At 36.2% G+C, this 23,803-nt stretch overlaps 1 protein-coding gene across 4 annotated transcripts in view; it reads right to left on the reverse strand.

Moving 5' to 3' along the window:
• LOC125274504 (protein shisa-6-like) overlaps nucleotides 1-23,803 on the reverse strand; it is a 118,055-nt gene extending 94,252 nt beyond the window's left edge. For all 4 annotated transcript variants that reach the window (XM_048200947.1, XM_048200946.1, XM_048200945.1 and 1 more), the window contains exons 1-3: nucleotides 22,814-23,803; nucleotides 21,062-21,883; nucleotides 2,955-3,109 (exon numbers count right to left, since the gene is read on the reverse strand). In XM_048200947.1, coding sequence (XP_048056904.1) covers nucleotides 2,955-3,109; nucleotides 21,062-21,606 — 700 coding nt within the window. In that variant the 5' untranslated portion in view covers nucleotides 21,607-21,883; nucleotides 22,814-23,803. The remainder of the gene's footprint in view (nucleotides 1-2,954; nucleotides 3,110-21,061; nucleotides 21,884-22,813) is intronic.

Raw genomic sequence — 23,803 nt, forward strand, 5'->3', positions numbered from 1 at the left:
CTACCGTCACCACAATCATCTTTACCTTGTATGCAATACTCATCTATCAAAAACTTAACAAGCAAGATGCTGGTTTGCTTTATCCAGTTGAGAAAAGTAGTTTGCGTATCATCTGGCCATACAGCAGTGGGATGTTTGACATTCAGTCAGCGCAATGCGTGAGGGCTCACGCTCTTCAGAAACAATCAGAGAATATGACAGAGCTTGTGTTTTAAAGCGAAACACACACTGGAATAAATAATACACTGAAAATACACCCTATTCTCTCAGCCATCTCTGATGTAATGGCATCAAGGTTTTTAATCTCACGCGTTAACATTGACAGCCCTAATATCAGGAAGATGTTTCCAGGATGACAATGTCACAATTCATCAGGCTCAAATTGTAAAAGAATGGTCCAGAGAGCATCATTTTCACACATGAATTGGCACCTCTGAGTCCAGACCTTAAAGTCTTTGGGATGTGCTGGAGTAGACTTTACAGAGTGCTCACCTCTTGCATTCTCAATACAAGATCTTGACTAAAACCACAAAATTAAAATGTTTCAAAACATGTTTTCTTATATTGTGATTGCAAAAGTTTGGTTAATCAATTATAAATGTAATATTTTATTCAACATAAAACATGACTGGGACATGAAAATGTGCTACATAGTAGGAATGACCCAAATTCAGTCTGGTGCAGCACAGCATCTGATAGGAAAGTCATCAAAGGGTTTGATTATCACTCATTTATTGCTGCCTTTTTTCCTGTTCTTCATGAAATTATGGGACAAACTTTATAAATGACACTTTAAAGGTTTGTATCCTGAATGACGCAGTGAGCAAACTGTAAACTAGCATCTCACTCAGACAAACAGTAACATTCAGCGCTATTCCCAACAGCTGACCTCATTCAAACACAGCTGCATTTAGTTTATTCAGTAGCGATTTGAATATTGATGTACAACAAGCCAAAGCACTGATTAGCTCAAACACAAATGAGATCTGCATTAATCCTAACACTGAAATCGAGTCAGTAAAGACATGACGGCGGTACTAGCACATCAGAGGAGCGTGTTTTGATGGCTGCTTGACTGCTGCGCTCTGTGTGAATGGGGAATTCATTCAGATTTGATTTCTGATATTAGCTTGTACGGAGTGACGGCAAACAGTGTGATGCTGAGCTTTTAAATATGAATCAGAAAACACGCTCAAGAAGTGCTGTGGGAGAGAGATGGAGGGAGAAGTTTGGGCCACAGCAGATGTTTCCTCGCCACAAAGAAACTCCTGAGCATATGTACAACACCCACACACAGATGCACACATATACAAACTTTACATTTGCATTTGTGCAGTTGGAGGACACTTTTATCCAAAGCGACTTACATAGCATTTAAGTTATATGTTTTATCAGATCATGCATTCCCTGGGAATCAAACCCATGACTTTGGTGTTGAAAGTGCCAGGGCTTCCCAAACATTTGTTGTCAGCTGAAGCCCTTTGACATAAGATATTTTCTTGAAGTACCCACTGAGATTTTAAATTCATATTTCTATCTTTTATGTTCATGGTTCTCAGATGTCGTTTAAAGGATTAGTTCCCTTCAGAATTCAGATTTCCTGATAATTGAACATTCTAGGATTTTTCTCCATACTGTATAGTGGACTTCAACAGTTACCAATGGGATGAAGGTTAAAACTGCAGTTTGAATGCAGCTTCAAATGGCTCTACACGATCCCAGACGAGGAATAAGGTAATTTTCTAAAAAAAAAAAAAAAAAAAAAAAATAAAAAAATGTATACACTTTTTAACCATAAATGCTCGTCTTTCACTAGCTCTGCGATGCGCCACGCATTATGTAATCACGTTGGAAACGCCCTTTACCAAAAAAGGTAAAACAACAATGTTGGACAAAGTTGGAGGAGAAAATGAGATGGAGATTTTCACCCTACGTCATGCGTGACCTTTCAAACATGATTACGTAATGTGTGGCGCATCGCAGAGCAGTGCAAGACAAGCATTTGTGGTTAAACAGTATATAAATGTTTATTTTTTTTTAGAAAATGGCCAATTGTGTCGCTAGATAAGACCCTTATTCCTCATCTGGGATCATGTAAACATTTTGGATGACATGGGGTGAGTAAATTATTGGGAAATTTGAATTCTGAAGTGAACTAATCCTTTAATGATCCACTGACATGCATACAAAAACAAATAGAATATATTTTATATTTTTTACTAAGTGTTTTATTTGAGTTTTTTTTTTATTATTATTTATTTACAATATAGGGCTGCAAAATTTTGTAAAAAAAAAAAAAGTGATGATTTTGTCATATATAGCAATTTAAAATGCAATATGATAAAAAAAAATCTCATCTCATAAGCAAAGGTCTTATGCTGCTGCTGAAACATCTAGGCTAAAAATTATAATTACATTTATAATTATATATATTTATAATGTAAATCTGTTTATCATATAAAGCTATCGTGTCTCTTAAGAAGACTTGGACTAAACCACTCAATATTCATAAGGATTTATTTTATTATCTCTTTATGAATGTTTTGAAGCATTGGGTGAATAGACTTCGAATGGAGGAACAAAAAAAATCTCTCAGATTTCATCAAAAATATCTTCATTTGAGTTCCGAAGATGAATGAAAGTCTTACAGGTTCGGAACGACATGAGGGTGAGTAATTCATGACAGAATTTTTATTTTTGGATGAACTAACCCTTTAAGATTAAGCTTTAAAATTTACCACATTGCCTTGGCAACTTATTCAAACTTTTGGAATGTTCCAAAAGAATTCCATGGAAAAAAAATGGACAGTAATCCTTTCAGTACCACATTCATGGAATTTACATAAATGTCATACTAATGGTGACCCCCCCCGGGAGCATTTGAAAAAAAGCATAGTAATACCATACTGCATTTTTTTAGTGCGTTAAAAGCAGACAGAACCGCCAGCACCTACCATGGTTGTTTTTGTTGTGCACAGGTGTGTAGTGGTTCTTGGAGGTCCGTACAGGCGTGTTCTCTTTGGGCGAGGCATCTATAGCTGCGATGTTTTCATGCTCGTACTGTGATATCGGAACGGGCCCCTGCTGTCTCAATATGTCCGCCAGCGCTCTGTGAAAAACAAACAAGTCGAAGATCATTTCACTGCTCTCCAGAAAGAAAACCTGTCCAAATGTGCTTCAGCTTTGAAATAAAAGCTTGTTTAGCATTTCATCCAGTTTAAAGATACACACCGGCCCCCAAGGGGTTTAGCCAATTTGCCCCGTTTAGGCTATTGTTTCTGTTATTTTCCCATTCGCGAAGGTTCTTGCCTCTTGGAACTCACTTCACACACACACACACACAACTTTAATTGCGCTTTGTGTTATAATGAGCAGTCGAGGTTTAATCTCGCAGGTTTTCTAGACCTCAGGCCTGTGAGCTCTACAGCAGCAAACAAAGCCATTAATCAATGTTCCTTCGCAATATGGCGTTAGAGCAACACACCCCACTCACACCGGCCTAATGGGATTCAAATTCTATTAATGTTTTTGCTCTTTGGCCCTAAGGACACAGTTTCTGACTCGAGACCCAACCGCCTCATGGATTTTCGGCGCAGTTGCAATCTGAGATTCTGGTTGCTGAAGTTAATGGTGTTTCCTCACTAATGCAGTTTTCGGAGCATTTGCTGTTATATGGGCCTTAACTTTTTCACTGCACATGAACTTTGTAAGTGTGGGAGAGTGTTGCCTGAGTGAAGATCAAAGTTGGTGAGCAGGTTCCTTATTCACATTTGAACATATTCAGACTTGGTGTGTGAAGACGCACCAGGTTTGACGTAGATTCTGGTTTTAACTGATTGCAGTGTGCAATGAGCACAGGTGTGAATGAGTAAAGTTAACTTACTCTATACTCTATATACAGGTAAGTGAAAAACTAATAGGTCTATTTTTGGAAGAACAAGTCATTTTATAATTTACACTGAAACACCTTAACTGAAAAAAAAAAAAAAAAAAAAAAAATGGAATCGGCCATTCCATTGTTTTTTGGAAAAAAAACAATGTTGTTTTTAAATAAAAGAAATCTATATATATAAAAATCTATAAATATATATATATGTACACACACACACACACACACACACACACACACACACATATATATATATATATATATATATATATATATATATATATATATATATAGTAGTTGTGGTGCGCGCTCCAGTGCTATTAAGTAAGTACATTAATTCAAGCCCTTTACATTATGGTTTTATGTCATTAAATGAACGTAAATAAATAAATGATCAAATACTAAATACATAAATAAATAAATTAGTGCTGTCAAACAATAAATCACGATTAATTACATCCAAAATAAAAGTTTGAGTTTACATAATATACCTGTATGTGTGTGTGCTGTGTATAATTATGTATATATAAATATGTATATGTAATTATAAATATTATGAATATATAAATACACACACATGCATGTATATATTTAAGAAAAACAATTTTATAATTACGTATAAAATATTTATGTTTACATATAATATATATATGCAAATATTTCTTATATATATATGTGTGTGTGTATTTAAATATAAATAATAATTATACACAGCACACACACATATATTAATCAATTAATCGTTTGACGGCACTAAAATAAATAAATAAATAAATATTTAGTTAGAATGTATATTACAAAGGTAACATTATTGCAGTTAATTGAAATAAACTTACAGTAAAAATATACAAGTTTGTAAATAAATAAATAAATATTCATAAAAAAACAGATTTTAGTAATTTTGTAATTAATATTATTTCAGTTAATGAGATATACATTTTTAGTCTAAATTTAAGCTTATAATAAATAATTACAAAAAACATTTGAGTAAATTCAGTTCATAAAATATATTAAATATATTAATTTTCCAGTAGTGACAGTAATGTTTTGGTAGCGACCACATCACATTACAGAATTTATTTTACATACTAAAACACTAATGATTTGCATAATAAAACATGCAAAAATTCTAATGATTTGCATAACTGTACTAAAATTCTGTTTATTTCCCCCCAAATAAACGATTATGTGTTCCCTTTTGTCACTACCAAAACAACGGTGTAAAACTTAGGGTTGCTACTGTATTTATTTATTTATTTTATTTATTTAATTTTTGTTCTGGCATCCACAGCTGCCTTTTTAACGTAAATTTCAGTTTTTTTATAGAGGGTAAAGACTTAAATGTGTATCTGTTCCTCACATACAGCTATCATATGGCTTCACAAGTGCAAAGTGGAATAGTGGAATATAGTGCAAAATTCATTTCCACTACTTACATGTTCATTAGAACCACAGAAAGTGTTGGAAAAATGAATAAATGCTTATTCAGAACCAGTAAATAAGGGTTGGACCAGGTCAGACCTTCGGTTCTTCTGGATCTGCTATCTCAAACCGGCGCGGCTAGATCCAGCAGACCCGGAGGCCATCTTTCCTCACATGAGCAGCCTGAAATGGCGTCTTAACTGTGTCAATGTCAGCGTATTCGCTCTGCCTCACGGTCCACATCTCTGAGCGTGCGAGAGACAGATAGAAAGAAAGAGAAAGAGGCAGAGAGAGAGAGAGAGAGAGTGAGAGAGAGAGAAGTGTGACTTTGGAAGGATGTATAATTAGTCTTTCCCTTCCAGGAGAAGGCCTTTTTTAACAGAAGTTCTTCTCACGTGGGGGCGACCTGGTTTCAGTGGCCCAGTTGGCTGTAAGGCTCAGAGCTCAACTCTACCGTTCCACCTTTTTCAGCTCAAACACTGCAGGATTGTGACACTTTCAGGCCTGTACGGCCTGCCTACATTCATGTACTTCAGTGGGCTCTTTTACTGTAGTTTTTGCATGTCACTTCCTTTTTAGGTTATTCTTGTACAATCTTAGAAAAAAGGTTTTATATAAGGAGCAATCTCTTAATTGACTGCATAATATTTTTATGCCTAACAGGTTATTTAAATGTGTTCTAGTGGTAAAGTATGTTTACGAGATTCTTAATTCATGAAATGTAATTACAATTAAAAATGAACCTTTTCTTCTATGAGCGTATATGTTCAAGAGAGAGAACAGTTTAAAATAAGCTACGTTTCCATCCACTTTATAATATCACATAAAAATGGCAAGATGTGCATAAATTCTACAAATGCACATAAAGAACAATTTTTTATTAGATGAGATGTGCATAAACTATGATTGAAACACATTTACTGAATGAATCCCTCGATGTGCAACAAAAAACTCACGTGGCTTTGCCCTCAACAGTGAATGTGATTGGATAACCAGTGGACCAATTTCATCGCACAGCATCTCAAATGTTGGTCGTTCTGAAATGCCTGAGCCAAAGTCTGCCATCAGAATGATTTGGTTTAATTTTCTGTCTCACATGATGTACTGTACAATAAAGAGCCACAGTTGCTTCCTCAATTGCAGCAATGTCCATTTTTATAACAGATATTTTGTGCCAGTTTCCCAGGAAGTGCCAGTTTTGTTCTCTTGAATACATGGAATGGAAACGCTGCTTTATTCAAAAATGTGTTATGTGATATATTCCAATTTTTCACCTAAGTTAAATTCGCAAATTTGAAATGAAACATATACACCCCATCACATGCAAGAGTAACGCTTTAGATTTTTAGATTTCCGAGAGTAATTTCCGGTAATTATAGTGTACCTATAAAGTAAGTGCATGTAAGTATAGGAGAACAATATGTGAAGACTTAGGAATAAAGGGGTAACAACCAGGAAAATAACAAATTATTTATAATGTAAGTATTTTAGAACTAAGGGGTAATTATACTCTTATGATAGACAACAATCTTACGTTTGGGAGCAATTTAACAAGAACATACACTGCACACCTTTTTGTAATAATAGTGTACAAATACATAAAGGCTTTTTTATTTAATTATGGGGTAGGCTACATATCAGTGCATTTACACAGAACTTTGTTTTTATTGCAAAAGTACCCTGATTAAGTTGTTTCAAGGCAAGTAAAACTACATCTTTTGCAATTTTTTTTAAATACTGGGGAAATATACTCTTGTTTCATGTAGTTACAGGGTAAGTGTGACATCTGCGGGCTGTAAATTAAAGTGGCGCTTGTTACCCTCTTGTTTCATAGTTACAGTGTAAGTACAACAAAAACACATGTATACCCAATCTGATATCACTTTGGAAACCTTTATTTGAAAAACACCTTATTTCAAAACAGATTTACAGTGCTTCTTATTCGTTTCTCTTGCTTGGCTTCCTCCTCCACATGTTCCCCTTCTTTCTTTAAATTCTGTATGTATTAAAAGAAAATACAGTACAACCTGAAATGACCTCACTGTTTACTCATCTTTTACCCTCATGCAATCCGAAATGTGTATGACTTTCCTTCTTCAGATGAACACAAGCAAAGTTTTTTAGAAAAAATAAATAATCTCTGGGAATGCTTTATAATGCAAGCTCACATGTTCCTAAAAGTTGAAGCATCAAACAGCACATACAGCAACTACAGTAATCCATATGACCCCAATGGATGAATCAATGTCTTCTGAAGTGAAACGATGAGTGCTTGTAAGAAAAATACCAAATATTTAAAAATTATAAACTGTATACTAAAGCTTCTGACCAACTGTCACCTGTGTGTGCATGACGGGGTTGAGAGTTCATGCTTGATGTAACTTGAAGTGTGACGTAAGCGTGCCGAGAAACTCATGAGAAAAGTCACGCAGATGTCGGATGGCGTCCATTTTTTTTTTTTTTTTAATTAATGCTCAAAACAAAATACACAGAATTACAGATAATAATAATGAGAAACAAACAAGACAGAAGAACAGAGACGGCAGAGAACGTCATGAACGTCAAACACAAATCCGACTCTCATGCATGCGCTGGTGACAGAAAAGGTCATGGGATTCCTTCTTAAGATTCATCAGTGGAAAGACTGAAAAAGAAGAAGAGGAACAAGAGGAGGAGGAAGCCAAGCGAGAAAACATGCTACTTTCTGTCAGGACTTTAAAATTTGAAATGAAAAATTGATTTTAAAAAATGAATAAATGATTAAGAAGTGTTGTAGGCCTGTTTTGAATTGAGTTGTTTTTCAAATAAAGGATTCAGAGTCGGTGATATCAGATTGTGTGTTTTTATTGTACTTACCCTGTATCTACATGGAACAAGAGTACATTTCCCCAGTATTTAAAAAAAAAAAAATGCAATAGTTTTACTTGCCTTGAAACATGGAAGCCCAAACTAAAACAGCTGCACTTTTGCCATCAAAACAAAATACTGTATAAATGCACTATAGTAAGTATGCACTATAGTATGCACTATAATGTAATAATAAAAAAAAGCCTTTATGTATTTGTACACTATGATTACAAGTTACTCTGTAAATACACTGCAATTACACAATACTTTCCAGGCTGTAATCTAAAGCCTTTCCAGAGAATTTTACCAACTAACCAGGCTATAAAAGATGAAAACAATTTGTGGCACAATGTTGATAACCACGAAAAAGTGGTCAAAATATATAAATTAAAAATGATTGTGGTTACAGTAACACACTCACAATGAAAGTGGGCAAAGCAATGAATGCAGAAGTACAGCCACAAGACTGGTGTGATAGAATCACTCAACAATCTTTTCTGTGTTCATTTATATTCAGTCTTTCAACTTCATATTATGATCCATGAAAAGCTGACAGTTTTTTAGAAAAGAATGATTTTGATAACTTTACAGATAAAAAAAAAAAATAGATTTTTGTCATAAATAATCATGATAAATCATGATCAATATGAGCTTCACATTTCTGCTTTTAAACCCTCAAAGTGTATGGTTTTGTTTACATTTTAAGTACCTTATTGAAACTTTCATTTTTGCCTAAATAAATAAATGACTAAATACAAATAAATATGAAATACTAAATACATAAATCAATCAATCAAAATTATTTTCTGTGGTAAATCAACATTTTCCACTAACACTTTTATATAAATCTTCATAATATTTTAAGAGGCTGGTTTATATATATATATATATATATATATATACACACACACAGGATAAATTCACTGTGAGACATGCAGGTAATACATTGCCACACTTACAACCTTCCCTGTCTTTGCATCAAAAGTCATTCAATTGTCTGGAGTTAATATATGCAAGACGATGCTAACGGTAATTTGGACCTAAGTGCTACTCTGTTTGCTCTAAAGACACATCCAAACACCAGCGTGAGTTAATTACATCCTTACAAAACACCCTGATGCAGCCTCTGGGGACACAGAAGCACCATTTCTGAACAAATCAAGGCCAATTTCCCTCATTCCATCACCTGAATTGGGTTGAATGGTGAAACATATGGCGCTTTAGAGACCTGATGCCGGCAGAGCAGGAATTAGACACTTTAACAGAACGCTCACTCAAACAGTCTCTCTGATTCAATCTCTGGTTGCATGTTTAAGATGAAAGTAAAATGAGCAATGATTCATGTTGTGATGCATTAGAGGTCCAATATGTACTTTGGCCACACTTGGCAATGGCGACTGAATTGACACAATTACATTGACCTACATTAATAAATTTTTTAGACACTTTTTTCCAAAGGGACACTGAGATATACCCTTTTGTGCCACCAAGCTAACTGCTCATTAAAAAACCCCTTACGGATCATGTTTTCATGTTATTGCAAATTTGAATGTGGCGTGGTGATATCAAATGAGTGAGCTGTTTACCTAATTTTTAATTAGTTTTCATATTAATATAATTATTTATTTTTTAAGACTGATTTGTGGTCGCAGAACGCACAGGCGGGATTTATCGTGTGCACAATGTAACAGGACAATCAAAGACCGATGGAGGACATTTCCCCATTCATTCTTTAATAGGCCATAATATGCCCTTTTATAAAGTCTTCATTTTGTTTTTAAGCTCTACTAGAATAGGTTTTCATGCTTGAATGTTAAAAAAACACATTATTTTTCCCATATTTGACATTGTTGCAGCTCCTCTCTTCCCAGTCTGTCAGTAAAATTGTTTAAATCTCTGTGAAGCCCCTCCTTCTGAAAAGTGTGTTGTGAATGGTCAAGTGCTTTGAGTATGTTTGGGAAATGTCACGCCCCTTACCACAACAGTGAATTTCAACACACTACTAACTAACTCAACCAGGCCCGCCCCTTTTTTGAGTATGTCTTGGGTGGGAATTATTTAAAATATAGCTGCAAGCAGCAATTAAGGGTCCAAGCACAACATAAGCTGCTAGAAGCAGACCAACAATCTCATAATGGACTATGATAGCCAATTTCATGTTTTGTTCAATTATAGCGCCAAGCGGCACAGTCCCACCGCTTTTTTGTGTGTCCTCAGAGTACCCCCATACATAAGCGTGTCAATTTTGGTGAAAATATCTCACTTTGTTTGCGAGTTATAGACATTTATATGTATGAACACATAAAAAATTACCCACACCTGACTTTGATTGCATTTTGTTGCCACTTACTATCAAAATGTTGACATTTGGACATTAGCATATATTCAATTACCTATGTTTCTGATTTCCTATGGTGGTTTCATCTCGACTGGACTGATAGTTTCTAAGATATTCATGAATGTTGTTTAAACGCTAAATCACAATGTTGCACTAACCATAAGGTGAAACCTACCATGTTTAGTATCGCTGGACCCTGCAAGGTGTCAGGAATCCAAGAAGGTCACTCCCGTGAAAATATGTCAATCACATCCAAAGTTATAAGAAAGTAAATATTTTTTTTCAACACTAGGTGGTGCTGATCTGAAACTTCTCAGACTCCTTCATGGCATTGTACCGGTGACTCATACCGTGTTTCATAATGATACGTTCATGTGTTCATGGACCAAGTTTGGTCTGAATACGATAAAGCATTGATGTAAAATTAGTTTGCATGTTTTTCAAAAACAGTTTGACAAATCAACTTGAATTCCACTACTTTTTGTCGGCATGGTCTGTTTACATTTTCAGAGCAAAGGCCTAGGAGGAGCTCGAAAATTCAAAACGGCGGAAAATTTTTCATGACGGAAAATGACGAATTTTGTTTCTAGCCCTTACCATTCAAAAGTTATTAGCATAAATGTAAGTGCAAGTTTGGACAGTTGGTAGTGCAAGAGGGATTAAGTTAGAGACTCCAAATTTGCTATGGTGACAGTTCAGACTGTCCTCTATCAGTGTGCCAAATTTCATAACTTTCCCACAAGCGGTTCTATGGGCTGCTATAGACTTCCAGAGTGGTGCTTGGCACCTAATGAGGAATAAGTGACATGTTCATTTCCAGAAGAAAACTGAAGACTACAATGAAGGCATTTCAGGGTTTTCAGAAACAATGAGCACTGATATAGAGAATAACTCTCTTTGGAGTGACTTTGTGCTTTGTAACTTTGCAGATTTTTTTCATGCTCATAACAGCAACATAAATGTTAATGAAAGTTAATGTAAAAAAGCATAATAGTTCCTCTTTAATTACCCCCCTTCAAACCTATGGCAAGTTTTAGGGGCTCTGTTCAAACTCAATGGGTTCAGAGGAGGCATGAGAAACTGCTTCCCTCTGCAAATCACTGGTGGACAGTGTCACTTTAGAAATGTATACAATTATACAATTTATACCTTTTATTTTGTTCTTATTTTTGTATTTTGGATTATTTTTCTCATCCAATTTTTTTGTGGAGACAATGCCTCCTCAAAGGAAACAAGCCCTGGCCAAATAGGTCAATCAAATGACAAGTTTATTTCCACAGCATTCTTTTTAAAGCGCTGAAATCGAGAACAACTGTGACAAAGTGGTCTGTCTGGGTAAAAAGTCTTTCTCTTACGTCAGAGCATGCTCGGATTGCATCGGAGCGTGTTCCCGAGGAGACTGATCAATAAGAGGCACTCGGATCACCCGCGGAGGCTTTCAAAACACGGCCTCTCTGTCTCGCTGAAGGTCACCAGTGAATCTGCATGTGCTGAATACAGCTGCTACCTCTTTTAACCTCTTCCACCTCTCACAGAGACCTCGGATGCCCTGGAGAGCTGGGAAATTATTCAAACTCAGCTTTCATGGTGTTTTTTTTGCCACTGAGCTGCGTTGTTAATCTTGTTTTCCACTCAAACTGCTAATGTACGGCTGTCAGGTTACAGAGCATAAAGCTGTATGTCATCAACGTCACCGGCAAAACCAGCTCTAGGCAATATGATTGGCTGGAATAAAAACACCCAGAGTGCTTTTCACCGGATACAATAGGCATGTTTGAGTTTTCCCTGTGGTCCACGCTGGCCGAACGATGACAGTGATGTGAGGGTTTAAAATGCTCTAAGGTCAGAAGTGAATTATTATATGCTTATAGAGCTCAGGAAGTCACTTTGTGCTGAGTGTGAAAACTAAAATCTTTTTAACAACTGCTGAAGCGGATGGAGAGGATTCACTCCGGCCTCCTGGAACAGTTGCATTAGCTGCCATGTTTCCAGAGGAGTTCTTTAAAAATGACAGTTTGGTCGTCATTTACTCACCTTTCAAATATATTAATTTTTACAAAAAAAAAAAAAACATCTTACTGACAGATCGATTTATGTATGTATGTATATTGCAAGATTATGTAAATTCCAGGATTATGATTCATGGCACTAGCGCTCATTAGGTCTGAACTCTCATTCATTACTTTTTAGCCAAGTCATGTTCTTTCTGTCTTATTTCCTGACTAGTGAATTTCTCAAGGACTATTCTGATGTTTTCTCCCAGAGGCTGATCATTCCCTGGCCATTTCAGCAGGTGTCTAAAGCAGCACAGTGCCATCAATATTTAAACAAAGAGAGACAACACGCTGAGACACAGCAGGGGTTTCTGGGTAGCTGAGAGATGGAGATTCATCACACGGGGATGATGCGATCGGACAAGACTGCAGCTGCTTGCCCAATCACATTCCTTATTATGTCATCTCCACGAGACAATTAAACAGGATTATGATCAAAGAAACTTCTCAATCTATCACATCACTGTAATGGAGAGAAAACAGTTGAAAGAGACACAGTGCTCTTTGATGACACTATTGATTAAACAAATATGTCTGTGTTTAAGATGAAGAGAAAAACTCTTGGCTTATGTAGCAAGCAAAATGTAAGTCGGTGGATCTCATTAAAGGGGTGGTTGATTATGATTACACTTTTTTAACTTTAGTTAGTGTGTAATGTTGCTGTTTGAGCATAAACAACATCTGCAAAGTTACAACGCTAAAAGTTCAATGCAAAGGGAGATATTTTCTGTTAAAGAATTCGCTGTTAATAACAGAGGATCACTTTACTTATTTAGGGTTAGTTATTCCCAAAAAATTGAAACATACTTTCAGTTTGAATTTCACGGAAGCTATAAATAAGTTAAAAATCTCTATAGATAAATGGAGGGTCCTTCCATTATCTTTAATTGTCGGGTTAATGCCATTAAAATGGTCTCTCTGCCTCGATTTATCTATCTTTTTCAAAACCTGCCTATATATTTGCCACATTCTTTTTTTAAACAATTAGATTCTGTCATTTTGCCATTCATTATATCTCATAGAATTTCTAAGGCCCATTTACAGAAGCCGAAAGAGTTAGGTGGTTTAGCACTCCCCGATTTCCGTCATTATTATTGGGCTGCTAATGCAAGAGCTATGATGTTCTGGCAGATTAGCGATCAAGCTGCCGATAATTTGATGGATACAGACCCAAAGTGGCTGTATATTGAGGCTAGGTCAGTTGTTGGATGCTCCCTTGCTGCTATTCTTTTTTCTAATCCTGTATCTTTAAAGAAATTAAAATGTAAGAATTCTGTTGTGCTCAATTCCATCAGAATTTTAAAACAAATGAAGACCGCGTTGAATATTAGGTGTCCTTCTGTGCGCCTACCCATTTGTAATAATTCAAATTTTTTGCCCGGCCTGTCGGATAAGGTATTTTCACTGTGGAGAGGCAAAGGACTAACCACTGTCAAGGACTTTTATATAGGTGATAAATTTGCCACCTTTGAACACTTGTATAAAACCTTTGATCTTTCCCAATCACATTTTTTTCGATATTTACAAGTGCGCCATTACATAAAATATTCTTTTACTGAATCTCAGGATTTGCCTCAGGATCATTATATGTACGATCTTTTGGGTCAACCTCCTGTGGGCAAACATTTGGTTACACAATTTGTTTCTTTGTTTGTTTCTCATTCTGCAGTGTCTTCTGATCACCTCAAAGTAGCATGGGAAAATGATATCGGAATTAATATCTCAAATGAGACTTGGGAAGAGGGACTGAAACGAATTCATACCTGCTCTATCAATGCCAGATTACAACTTATACAATTTAAAGTATTGCATAGGTTACACTATACCAAAACTAAACTCAATAAAATTTACCCTTCAGTTTCCCCATTATGTGACAGATGTAAGAGCTCAGATGGCACGCATGCTCATACTTTTTGGTTTTGCCCTGAGATTTCTGAGTTTTGGGAGAATATTTTTCAGTGGTATTCAAATGTTTTTGGAGAAAATATCAGTCCAGACTTTGAATTAGCTTTGCTTGGGTGTTCTGATCCTATACTAGCATTAACACATTCCTAGCAATTGTCTCTTATGTTTGGTATGGTGGTAGCTAAAAGAGTGATTTTGATGGAGTGGAAGTCCACGCTACCACCCAGTTTTCATAAATGGTTGGCGGAGATGGTTGCTGCCCTCAAGCTCGAAAAGATTCGCTTTTCCAGGATTGATGCTTCTAAAAAATTTGATAAAATCTGGGGCCCCTTCCTTAGGTATCTGTTTAAGAGTTGAATTTGCCTGTGCATTCATGTAAATGGATAGCTTCACTGATGTATTTCTTCACTCCATGTTTTGTTTGTTTTATGTATGGTTTTGTCTAAGATGTTTATTTTTCATTGTATCTGGTGCCTGTTTATGGGGGGTGGGGGGTGGTTCTCTTTTGTTTGTTTCCTTTTTTGTGTGTATAATATATTTATGTAAACATTGAGATTTTCATCTGTTTTATGTTTATATAAAAACTGTTATAAATAAAATTATAAAAAAAAAAAAAAAAGAATTTGCTGTTTAAGGACTACAACAAACGGCTGGTAGGGACTACAACAAGCTTCTTCTCAGGTTAGTGACATCACTAACCCTAAAATTTACATAAACCCATAATTTTGGCTGCTAGAGATTCTCCAGCTTTGTTGTTGTTGAGCTACTGAAGCGCGAGCTGTTAAAGCTCCACCCTCTTCTGGAAAGGGGGTCGGGAGCAGCAGCTCAGAAAAACTGTAAAGCATGTTTTTGCTCACATCCAAATAGGGGCATATTTGTCAAAATATAATAAATGATCTGTGGGGTATTTTGAACTGAAAATTCACAGACACATTCTGGGGACACCAAAGAATCATATTACGTAAAAAGGGCACTATAGGTCCCCTTTAAGAAATTTTCAGGTCATAATTTACTCAAGAATTAAATTAAATTATATTTTGCGTAAATAAAATTAAGTTTGTTTCTAGGGTATTTTAAGATTCCTGATTATTTTCAAGACATGCAAGCACAATTTTGTCAAATATAAAAAAAAAAAAAAAGAAAGTATTTTGTAGGGCTGCCCTCTAATAGTCGAAAACTGTTAGTCGATGAGAAGAGGCTTAGTCAACCAAAATTGGTATTAGTTGGTTAGTCACAGAAAAAAAAAAAAAAAAAATTTAAATTATAATACTCAAATATGGCTGGGGGGAAAATCACATTATGAAATAAATGTTTTTCTCCAAAACACATTGGCCACAGTTATTGGCACCCCTAGAATTTTTTTATGAGTAAAATATCTTAGCACAAATATCTTATTTTTTAGCACACCAGGGTGACTAGGAGCATGAAATTGTCCCGCCATGACTTCCTGTTCCACAGGAGTAAAAATAAGAGGAAACACAAAGGCCAAATTCCCTTAATCATTCATCATAATGAGTAAAACCAAAGAATATAGTTCTTGAAGAGTATAGTAGGATATAGCACCTACATCTCCACAAGTTGTTCAGGAGAGTTTCAAGAAAAATCCTCTGCTCTCATCCAGAAACAATCTCCTGCATATTCAGTTGTTCAAACAGGACCGGCTTCTATGATCAGATGAAACTAAAAAAGAGCTTTTTGGCAGCAAACCCACCAGATGGGTTTGGTGCACACATGGATAAAAAGTACCCCATGCCCACGGTTAAATATACTGCTGGATCTTTAATGTTGTGGGCTTATTTTTCTGCTGGAGGTCCTGGACATCTTGTTCAGATACATGGCATCATGGATTCAAATACCAACAGATAAAAAATCAAAACCTGACCGCTTCTGCTAGAAATCTTATAATGGGCTGTGGTTGGACCATCCGTTGGGACAATGATCCAACAACAAACATCAAAACCAACACAAAAATGTGTCACTGAGCACAAAATGAAGCTTCTGCCATGACCATCCCAGTCCCCCGACCTGAACCCTAAAGAAAATGAGTGAAGTGAACTGAAGAGACAAGCACCAGCATGGAGCTGGGAATCTGAAGGATCCGGAGAGATTCTGCATGAAGGAATGGTCTCTGATTTCTTGTCAGGTGTTCTCCAAACTCATCAGGCATAATGTGAAGACTCAGAGCTGTTATCTTGAGAAAAGGACGTTGCAATAATTGGGTGCCAATAATTGTGGCCAACGTAAACGAGAGAAAAACATTTATTTCATAATGAGCTATTTCCCCCCCATTTAAAATTGTTTTACTTAAATGAATGGTTAGAATTTTGTGAATTTTTTGAATGAAAGATCAATAGAAAAACAAGATAAACAATGCAGATTAATTTTCACAGCCGCCTTTGCTCATATTTACCAAGGGTGTCAATATTAGTGGAGGGCACTGTATATATATATATATATATATATATTAGGGGTGAGCAGTGTAGCCACTATCTGTATCTGTATTTGTAACAATCTCAAAATTGTTCGTATCTGTATCTGTATTTAGATAAAACCGGAACTGGCCGTACAATTACTTGAGATGACCATTATGTACTGGTATTACAGCCTATATATCTGTTTTCTTCATATATATATATATATATATATATATATATATATATATATATAATTATCCAACACAATAGTAGTTGGCCTCTTTCTCAGCACAAATGAGACAAAGTTAGCTCGAATTACAACCCATTATCCATTTGAGCTAATCCATCTTTTACCCAGTATGAATAGTTTAATCATCACTATGTCATCATGTCTCCAATATAACCATAAATTATGAGGTCAAACAACAACCTGCACTTTATACATGAACACCATATTCCTTGTGATCAATTCATAATGAATCAGCCAGAGAGGAGAGAGAGACAAACCTTTTCCCTCATTGACCGAGGTCTCATTTCTAGTCTTACACAAACGTTCTCCTTAGAGAACCCGCATTTCATGTGCCTGTGCTCTTCAAACACTCAAAACACACACACACACACACACACACACACGCACACAGTACATCAAGAGCTTTCCAGCCCTGAGCCGTTTTACTACACATCTGATCCGCTGGGTAAACACACTCATCATATATTTAACTGTATTTTGGAGCAAACTACCACCCTCTACACACAGTCTAAATGAAACAGAGCAGTTTTAAAGAGTGTTAATGTTGAAACAAATGTTCTGGAACATTCTACTGTAGAAGGAAACTTCACTGTTGTGTCTATGAGACACTGTGAGCAGCAGGGATGTCAAGCAATGACGGAGAACAAGACTGATTGAAGACGGGACACATCTGAGTTTAGCCACATTTCCTTCTGAGAAATGTTTAGAATTGTTTAGAATTGTGTTTAGTACACATTTCATACTCTTTGCACCTTGTAAAAGTAGCGCTTGTTATGACATGAATATAAAAATGCTCAAGGTGTCTAAATGTAAAACTGCAATCGATTAATAAGTGGTTGATTGATTGATTGATTGATTGATTGATTGATTGATTGACCGACCAGGGGCAATCAAGCATCAAATTGTGGTCTATATTTCAAGACTTCTACAGACATACGATAGTTTTGGTTGAGAATCAGACTAAAATTTTAATTCAGTAATTCACGAAAGACCTTAACTGACAACTAAAAACATAGTGCTTAAGTCCTATGGACTTCTTTTCTTTTCTTTTCTTTTCTTTTCTTTTATTTATTTATTTATTTATTTATTTATTTTTCAGATGGATCATGAGACAAATCAACCAATATTTCTGTGTTTAGAAAAACTAGAGCAAGTAGTATGAAAGTAAAATGAAATGTAAGAAGGTGAATCTCATCAAGAAAAGTTCAGGTCATATTTCACCCCCAGAATTTAAGTTATAGTTTGAGAAAAAAATAAAATAAAATAAAATAAAATAAAATAAAATAAAATAAAATAAAATAAAATAAAATAAAATAAAATAAAATAAAACAATAAAGTTTGTTTCTAGATGCTGCACGTTTTTAAGGTTTGTGATTATTTTCAGGACAATTAAGCATATATATTTCAATAATGACTATTCTCAGAATAGTTTTAGCATGTTTATGGCAATGCTAATGTATTTGGTCTTGGCGGATCTGCTATGCTGCTGTTGCTGCAGACCAAGTACAGACTTACTGCTAATAGATACACAGAGACTCTGCTGTAAGCCCGTAAGATATGCTGCTGCTGCATAAACAGACATACATAAATCCTGTAGCAGATATAGGCAGGTGGAGCTGGGGAGGTGGAGGGCTTCAGAGGAACTCTGACAGCCAAACAATGAACCAGACTATTTAAATGTTAAGCAAGCAATCTCATTGGCTCAAATACTTTTTATAATAATGCTTTTATATTATTTACTTTTGAAAATATCATATGGGTTTGGAAGAACATGAGTAAATATCAACAGACTGCTCATTTTAAGTATGCTGCTTACAAATATCAAGCAGCTGTACAGAATGTCAGTCTGTCTTCACAAATCCAATAAGCCTCATTGTGAGCACCAGCCAAACTCTTATCACACTGTCTGAGCTTGACTCATATTTGGTACATGTATCAGTCCGATAAGAGGAGAGCAATGTGCCATCTTTAATACTCTCAACAGCTCTGCACAAGAGCGAATTCCCTTGCGGAGTGACTGGCTAAAATGGCTATGGTGTCAGCGTTACGTCATTATTAATATGAGAATTCATTGTTCTCGGGTAACATTGATTGAGTATTTTTATATAAATAGAATCAATAAACAATACAGATAAAACATAGGAGAGATTTTTACCTTGCTCTCTGAAATTTCTCCTTTTTTTGCCAATGACCATCCACAGCACTATAAATCTGTCTTATTGACAAACTGCACCATGAAGTCCTAGTTCCCCTCTACTACGACGGTTTGCGGTTGACCTCTATCTCAGCACAAGACTAATGAAATCCAGAATCAATCCCTCCTAGACACAGATGAGTCCTAGATTTAATACAGTATGCAATTAACTATTAATATTCCTTCCTAACCCAGAACCCAGCGCTTAATTTGTGATTAAGACCACAAAGCTTTCACTCATGGTCTAGTTTATGTACTGTACATTGTAACTGAGATGTGTTACAAGGTCTCATTCATTTCTTGTTTCCTCATTGAGTCTCATGCACTAAAATTGACAAATCACTCTTATTTGAGATGTAGTCAGTGCTCTTAAAACTGCTTTGGCGTACAACACTCCTTAAGTTTCTCTAAAACATATTGAAATGCTAATGGGAATAAAAATACACACTTTTTATATATTTTGACTGCAATTTCTTTATAAGTTTAAGTTTTGAGATTGTAATTGAAAGTCAATGAGCTTAGTTATTTAGCAAACACTTTCGTCCAAGACGACAAGTCGTACATGTTATCCTAAGGCACAATGGTGAAATGAACCTACCCTTCCGCTTACTACCCTAGATGGTTATCCATATGCCACATTTAGTAAATCTGGACAAATACCTTATGAAGAACCTTCATATGCACTTAGTATGTTAACAAAGAAATACCTTCTTAAAGAGGCAGTATGACGTTCTGAAGAATGTTAGGACCCAAAAATAATGGGGTCCCCATTGACTTCCATTGTACGAAAAAAAAAACACTGAAAATTTTGTATAAAATATCTTCTTTTGTGCTCCACAGAAGAACTAAATGCATACAGGTTTGGAATAACATGGATAAGTGAGTAAATGATGACAGAATTTTCAATTTTGGGTAGGGATGCACCGATATGAAAATTTTGTCTGATTCCGATAACCGATAATTCTATATATTAGAAAGCCGATAACCGATATATTGGCCGATAAATATGAATGCAAATTTTTATATTGTTTTTGAGAGCCTGATTACAAAAACATAAGTCTCACCATTAAAATCCATGTCCCAAGCACACAATTATAATGTTCTTATAATTTTGAATAAAACACATGTTGCACTTAACTGTATTTTCCATTTTGAAGTGATTTCAATCATATTTCAAGCAATTCATAACCATCATTACGAACAGTGCGCATCTGAACAAGTGTCTGAAGGAAATAATTCATTATATATAAGCTTTAATATATCGGCTAAATGTTCTTATTGGGCCGATAACGATAACATTAAAAATAAACATATATCGGTCGATGCCGATACTGTGGCCGATATATTGCGCATCCCCAATTTTAGGCAAACTATCCCTTTATAGTAACAAACAAACATTTTTGCATTGTACAAACTTTGGTTACCAGCCTGCATTCTTAAAAATAAAGGATCCAAAAAGGGAGAACCATTAGAAGAACCTTTTTTTTTCATCCCCAAAAACCTTTTGAACTGTGAAGAACATTTTAAAAATCTTAAGAACCCTTTTACACTACAAAGAACCTTTCATGGAATGGAAAGGTTCCATGGATGTTAAAGGTTCTTCAAGGATCCATAGATTACAATAAAGTACCTTTTTTAGAGTGTGGGGTGGTTTAACCAGGCTACACCACCCCTAAACAATCAATACTTCTTACTGGCGATGCTTTAACCCAAAGTAGTACATTTCCAAAGAGCTTTCTTGGACTTACCTTTGGACATTCATCTCTTGAGGCTGTCTGGTGGCTTTATCATAGGCCACTTTGGCAGAAATCCCCAGGATAATAATGAGGGTGATGACCCCGCAGGTGATGTAGACAGTGGTGTTGGTCTGGTCCAGTGCAGGGTCGTACGTGTCCCCTGTGGGTGCGGGTGAGGGCGGTTGGGTTTTGATCCAGTCGGGCGTGTTGTAGTTGGTACAGACTCTCTGATCCACTCGTTTGGCTTTCACGGGGCAGCAGAAGCGCAGGAAGCAGCTCCCGCAGCAGTACCGGTGGTCAGTGTTGTTGCAGGCGAACTCTTTGTCGAACTGACCGCTTACATCGTAGTAGCCGAGACAGGTATCGTGATCACCCACGATGGGCGCCTGGACTTGTGTGATCCGTCGTGGTGCCACTGTTGGAGCAACGGTGCTGTTAACCTCCTTCACTTTCTGGGGTCTCTTTGGAGGGGGTTTGCTCCTCTTGGCTGTGGATGCGCTCAGGACGCACAACGGGTCTAGATAGACCAGCAGAAGTAGGAGATGTCGTATCCCCATGGCTTCAGGTGGTAATGTGTGTGTTTCTCCTCGTTTTATGATTTCTTCAAACCGACACTGACCCGCTTGTCATGCACTTTTGCGGGTCCTCCATTCTCCATCTCCGCGTAGCATCATTTCTACAGTCCTCCTCCCTAAGACTCTCATTCTTTAAGGCATAAGTGCTTACAGAGTCAAGCCAACAACTGCGCAATGCCCATTTCACATTGAGCGAATGGAGAGAATAGGTTCTCAAACTTGAAATCTACTTGCTCAAGACTGACTACATTATGTTAATCTGAAAAATAAAATATGACAGGGAAAACAATTAAACACAATCAGGACAGCTTCTCTTCTCAGTTAATGTCTGAAGCACTACAGCAGTGGTTTTCAAGCCTGGCTCTGCACATGTCTCTCTAACCTGACGTACTTAGTTCTGTTGGAGCTCACACCAAATGAGCCGATGATTTGAATCAGGTGTGTTAAATAAAAGAGACATACAAAACGTGCAAAGCAGTGGGTCTCCAGGACCAGGATTGAAAACCACTGCACTACAGGCTATATGATTTCAGCACCATGGACAGCACACATCTCCTAGTTCAGTTTGTTCTTGCAAAAAGTCATACATTCTAGATAGAAAAAAATCTGTCAACACTTACAAAGCAATGAATAGTGAATCTGTTGTAGCTATAATTCCATAATACGCTGCATAAAACTAAGATATAAATATTTAAAGAAATCAAAATGTTTGAAAAATCAACCCCTTTACAAAGCGCTAGAGTTTACACATATATAATGAATAAATATATCTAAAAGTTAATTAATTAATTAATTAATCAATAATTAAATTAATTAAATATAACGATACTGACATACAATGAAAGGAATAAATTCGTATTCTATTTCCGTTCCCATTTACACTGTACAAAAATTACCGGCAACAAAACCTAAACGTGATTTTATGTGGTAACATCCAAATTAACAGGTTGACTGAATCATCCTGACCACACTGGGTGACACCAACAAAAGTCATTTTTTTAAAAGCCAAATCGGTTCGACATAGTTCATTAAGGTAACACCTGCACATTTTCACTTTTATAGCATAGTAAACCGAATAAATATTCACATTTTAAATTAGTCTCATCATGTTACCTCTGACATTCCACGTTCAGTCATGAAGAAGCTAAAAAGTGGATTTAACTATGCAAAAAAAATGAACAGAACTTACGCGTCCAGTGCGCTCGTCTCCGGGATGTCCGTCACTGCGCCTCCGAACCGAACAGAGCTGAAAAAGAGAGATGCTCCTCCGCTCCGCTCTGACCCGCCTCCATCTCTCTCTCTCTCTCTCTCTCTCTCTCTCTCTCTCTCTCTCTCGGTGTACTTCTACATATCAACTGCAAGTCAGGTAATTACAAACCCGTCTCGGCTAAACGCACTCCTGCTCATACCTGCAGGCTTCCCTTAACAACCCACACGACCTCTCAACAACTGCATTAGTGTCATGGACAGCTTTTGAACACACAAGACATGTTCGTGGATCAACATTCGTGTTAGCTACATACCGGTTTCTTAAAACTGCACTACACCTCAGAACTGTTTAATAACCTTGCATAATCTACTTTTTGTCTCTATACAATAGCTTCAGAGCAATCTATGGATTTTAAAAGCAACAAATTATTATGAGGTAGCGATTTCCCGGCCCCATTTCTGTTTTTAAACGATAAAATCTTCTGGTTTCATTTACGAACACAATCTGTTGAGTAAACTATGTCAAATCTTAATAAAATCTCGAACATATACACTTAATCTCATAATAAGCGTTATTCATTAAGAAATCCATAAACGAAGATGGTCGTTATGACCGTTAATTTTTGAATTTTGCGAGCGCGCGAATATCAGACGCATGAAATTAACGCACGGCTTTTGTACCTTGATCTAACATTTTCAGCTCTGAAAAGTAAGATTTACAACATTCTTCTGATATTACAATGATTTGACTGCAATCTCATCTTCGTCCGAGTATGTGTAGGAGTAAACTGTAAACTTGAGTAGGATGTCAAAATACTCGTCATTATACTAGATAGCCTACAATATGTGAAAAATATATGTGTTGTGGCGTCACAAAGTCTATCTGCAGCTTATTTTGGTCAAGAACCACCCACTTACTGACAACAAGTGGTCAATTTTAGGGGGGATCTGAAATATGTTTTGCCATTGA

This window comes from Megalobrama amblycephala, linkage group LG1, assembly GCF_018812025.1.
Source record: "Megalobrama amblycephala isolate DHTTF-2021 linkage group LG1, ASM1881202v1, whole genome shotgun sequence".
In the NCBI taxonomy this organism is placed as follows: Eukaryota; Metazoa; Chordata; class Actinopteri; order Cypriniformes; family Xenocyprididae; genus Megalobrama; species Megalobrama amblycephala.